The sequence below is a fragment of the Rutidosis leptorrhynchoides genome, chromosome 3 (assembly GCF_046630445.1).
Source record: "Rutidosis leptorrhynchoides isolate AG116_Rl617_1_P2 chromosome 3, CSIRO_AGI_Rlap_v1, whole genome shotgun sequence".
NCBI classification, from domain to species: Eukaryota; Viridiplantae; Streptophyta; class Magnoliopsida; order Asterales; family Asteraceae; genus Rutidosis; species Rutidosis leptorrhynchoides.
In genome coordinates, this window is record NC_092335.1 from 592,713,868 (window position 1) to 592,718,978 (window position 5,111).

General features: G+C 29.8%; 1 protein-coding gene across 2 annotated transcripts; it reads right to left on the reverse strand.

The window, feature by feature from the left end:
- Positions 1-273: 273 nt before the first annotated feature.
- Positions 274-2,569, reverse strand: LOC139898768 (branched-chain amino acid aminotransferase 1, mitochondrial-like). Of its 2 annotated transcripts, none has more exons than XM_071881536.1 (7): positions 2,462-2,569; positions 2,187-2,363; positions 1,347-1,478; positions 1,052-1,267; positions 776-871; positions 483-595; positions 274-388 (listed from the first exon to the last, which is right to left on the reverse strand). In XM_071881536.1, exons 1-7 carry the CDS (start codon positions 2,567-2,569, stop codon positions 274-276), a joined length of 957 nt encoding a protein of 318 aa, XP_071737637.1. The 2 variants fall into 2 exon arrangements, with proteins under 2 accessions (XP_071737637.1, XP_071737638.1); XM_071881537.1 differs by having other exon boundaries at positions 1,052-1,257; positions 1,340-1,478.
- Positions 2,570-5,111: the final 2,542 nt, after the last annotated feature.

Genomic DNA, 5,111 nt, shown 5'->3' on the forward strand with positions numbered 1-5,111 from the left:
TCATCAAAGTAGTATATTAGTATAATCTATTACGTAGTAGTATATTAGTATTTTATCAAAATAAAAGGGCAATGATAAATTAAAATCCACTTTATATATTAATTAGTTATAGTTATACTGTATAACCTAACTTCACTTTTTTTCAGTACAACTTATTCACTCATACCGGCAATAGCAGCCTAAAACTAGAGTGATAGCCCACTTCATTTTCATGTTTCTTAACGAACATAATTTTTATTTTTTATCATTAAGATTAATTATTAATAACGAAAATCAATCAATTTGAACAACCCAATTGTATTTGTCTTCAACTTTTCCAACTTGAATCCCTACTAAAGTTTTGTACAACTTCTGACTGACCAAATCATCGCCTGTTTTGTAATTCACTCTGCAAACACAAAATAAATTAATCGTGTTCAATCTTTAAGTGCAACTTTCAGAGACTATCAACTTAAATTGCAATTATAACGTTTACGTTTTACCTTTTACCATTGTATGTAACGCTTCCAACACTACCAATACTCATGGCTGTTCCCGTTGTGAAAACTTCTTCGGCTTCCATCAATTCGTCTACCTCAATAGACCGTTCCTCAACCTATAACAATCGATACATATTGAGATTACTATATTCAGAGTAACGATAAATATACCATCATTTTTTATAAGTCAACCAGTGTAGTTTAACAGTTTTTACTGTACAACTGACTTAGGAGTTAGATTCATTAGGGTCTACATATTCGTATAGTACTCGTATAAACACGTGTCAATATAATACCTCGTATCCCAAGTCACGCGCGATATCAATAACACTCTTTCTTGTGATTCCTTCTAGAATAGTACCAATGGTTGCGGGAGTTGAAATAACATTACTCTATCTCGAAAAGAAAATGTTAGATACATAAGCCCTAGTTATTATATGTATCATATTGATTTTTTTTTTATGGAAAAAATAATTAATAATAAATATTAAAACAGATCTGATGATCTAGAAACATTACACGTGGTAGATCTATCCTTTTGATTATAAGACATTTTGAAGGGAAATTAGTACCTTGACAAGGAAAATATTAGAAGTACTAACTTCCTCTAGGTACTTTTTATGGACCGAATCAAGGTAGACTACATCGGAGAACCCTTGTTCCTTTGCGCTTAATAAGGCTTTCATTACGGGGGCATAGTTCGTAATGCTTTTGACACCTCCGGCCCCACCACGAGTTGTACGATGAAACTCGCCGCTAACGTATAAATTCAAGGGAGCCATACCATCCTGTGTTTTTGGTCATTTAAAACCGTATTATTTTGAACTTTTACTACACAATATACTGAAATAGTTAGAAAAACTTTACCTTAAAATAAGTACTAACAGGGGAAGCATATACTAAAAATGTGTATTCAGGAGCAGGAGCTACACCTAATGTTGGTCCAGTTCCAAGAAGCAAAGGCCTCATGTAAAGTGACCCTTTTCCTGGAGGTGGAATCTAGTAGAAATATGACATTAGGTAAAAAAAAAAAAAATATCAAACAAAATTATAATATTATCACTAAATAAACCTGTAAACGAATAAGGTTTTTCAATGTTTAGGATATACAAAGAGGAGTAATATTTTTACTCTCATGTAAGTGGTGTAACTAGATTATTCTATGACCGCTTCTTACCCCTTGCCCTCCCTTTCTTTTGTCACTTCAAGATATATATATATATATATATATATATATATATATATATATATATATATATATATATATATATATATATATATATATATATATATATGCTTTTAATGAGGTTTGGATCTTAGACCTATTTTGACTTAATTACAAACAAGATCCTTTTGCTTCCTATAATACAAAATTCCTTAATCTTTTCTTTTTGTTTATGATAAAAAATAAAAGTAGGATAGTGGTTGGGGTTTGATATCTTCAATTGAGGTCTTGTGTTCAAACTTAACTAGCAATATATTTTTTTGCTTTTCAAAAAGGAAAAAAAAAAAAAAAACAGCAATATATTTTGGTTGGTTAGGGAAAAGGTCGAAAATGGTCACAAGATAACCTGATTAGGCCACATTCATATGATTATAACGCACACTCTTTCTATATAGTCTAAACAGAAAAAACTTTATCCGAAAAAAATAAATTCTTTTATTAGTTCTAGATTTATAAAAGTGAATACTAGGAGTAATTAATACCCAACGTTTGTTTCCTAATGCTGTTTGTTTAACCGCATCAACAAATTGTTGTATAGAAGGAGCTTCCATGCACATTCTATCAGCTCCGATTTGCATACGAATTGCGTTTTGTTCAGGACGAAATAACAAAATCTTGCCATCCTCTCTCCTAAAAGCTTTCGTACCTTCGAAAACTCCCTATGATCCACCATTATCACACATTCAACTCTATCGTATTTATGAGACCATGACTTCATATAACTTTCAAACATTCTCTTTAATTGACTTTAAATTACCTGACCATAGTTTAGTGCTCCAGCAGCTGGACTTAACTCAATGTTACCATAATCACTTAATCGACCTTGTTGAAAACTTTCGTTTCTAGTACATTTAGCTACGTACATATAATCCGTTCGTATAAGACCAAATCCTAGATTATTCCAATCAATATCTGCGTATTGTTCGTGTCTGAAAACCAAGAGGGGTTTATGTTAGTACCAAAACGAGGTCGTACTTAATTTTAGACGTTTTACTGGTGCGATTATAACCTTAATGTTGGTTCATTAGCTTGAACCGCAGCAACAGAAGGTGTTGTTAAAGATCTTCTAGTGATCTGTAAAATCACTACTAATTATAAACTGGAAGTTAAATGTTAAAAAGTGTAATAAATTATGGTACAATTAAGTTGTGTAACGTTTTAACTTAAAGGTGGCTAATTAAATAAACAAACGTGCAATATTAATACGCCAGCATCTTTCTGGCCATGCCATTTCTTAAATTATCACCGGTTCCCTTGTTTTGACCTTTTCATTCGTATTCTTTTTATTATTAATTTTTAACTTTAATTATTAATATTAATATTTAATATTTAATATTTATTAGAGGTTTTCTGTGGACACATGCTAAGAAACAATTAATATATATATATATATATATATATATATATATATATATATATATATATATATATATATGGGCAGGATTAATGGGGAAGTAACCAATCGGGGGAAGCAAATTTTTTTTTTTTTTTTCCTTTTTTTGGAATTTTTTTTTTTCGGCATCAAGATCACACAAAAATATGGACATTTAGAAGAGACACTTCGTGATGAATGTTATTATTTAGACGGGAAAACGATCAACAAAAATAACATTCAAGATAATATTGTTCGTGAAGAATATGAACGTTTTTTTTTCCATGTTTTGTGAAGTAAAATTTAGCCCGATTTAGAGTTTAGGGTTTAGGGTTTAGAGTTTAGGTTTGGTGTTTTGGGTTTATGGAATAAACCCAAAACACCAAACCCTAAACTCTAAACCCTAAACCCTAAACTTTAAACCGTTCGTGTTAAAAACTCAATGTAAATCCTAAATCTAAACCCTAAACCCTAATTTCTAAACCCTAATATCTAAACCCTATAAACCCTAATATCTAAACCCTAATATCTAAACCCCAATAGCTAAAACCTCAACATACGCTCGAAAAACACGATAATTGTTATATATTACTTCTTCGAGCTTTTTCGCGCCAAAATAAAAACATTTATCATAAAGTGTCTCTACTAAATGTTCATATTTTCATCTCATCTATAATGTTCGTGAACAAAGTTTTTTCAAAAAACGAAAAAAAAAAAATTGCTTCCCCCCGCTTCCCCCCGATTGGTTAATTCCCTTTTGATCCTACCAATATATATATATATATATATATATATATATATATATATATATATATATATATATATATATATATATATATATGAAAATACAAAAAGTATATTACATACATATATAATATTATAATTGAAAAGATTGAGTTAATTTAATACATATTATTATTATTATTATTATTATTATTATTATTATTGTTATTGTTATTATTATAATTATAATTATTATTATTATTATAAAAATTTTTCTTACTTTTTATATTATGTTGCAAAATTGAGAATCAACTAATGGTAATTACTATTATTATAAAGAAAAAGCTAAACGTAATCATTAGGATAAGGGGAGATGTTAGTTTAGTCACACTTTCCGGGCATAGTCTGGGTGGCCATTCTATGTGTGCAGGCATGTATTCACTCCAGGTGGTACATGTTCGAATCCATGGGAGGGAGGTTTTCCCATAAATGCTGAGTCATCATTCCACCTTCTGGGTTGGTGGGACCTCAGATAAAATCAACTCCCCTTCGGGGATTCGAGAGTGGGTTTCCTCCTTCGCGGGTGCGTGCGTTTAACCAACTAACCGGCCGTTAAAAAAAAGTGTCTAAATTAATGTCTATATTTATAATATAAATTATTGTATTGTTGTAAGTTATACATTGATATCGACTAATAATATAATCATCACTATTTTTTTTTATATTCACCAACAATATGCATTACATAATTATTACGTACAAGTAAATAAGACACACTTATGGTGAATCTATCAAAAATGATGATGAAGATGTCATTTGATTTTCAATTTAATGAGCAAATCTAATACCATAACCTTTTTACTACGAGATTAAAATTAAATTACTAACCTCAATTATATAGAGGGTGAGGATTAACGAAATTCTTTATGACAGAAAAATTAAAGAACTTCTAAAAACAATTCAAAATCTGATACATACATACTCAACCTTATACAAACACCACTCAAACTCACTATACAGACACAAATTCATACTCATATCACAAATAGACCGACTCATATCAAGACAAACATCATACAGACATTTGAAACAAAAAAACATTTTAAAGGGTAAAAAGTGGTTAATTTCTAAATTGAAATGTGCCTTATAAATTCATGTTGCTTATGATTCCAAAAAACTAACCATTTGACACAAATATATGAAAAGTCGAGAAATTAACACAAAATACCGCCACTAACCATTTGATTCCAAAAAACAAAAACAAAATAATCATAGAAGTTTTCATCTACAACTATAAACTATAGAAGTTTTC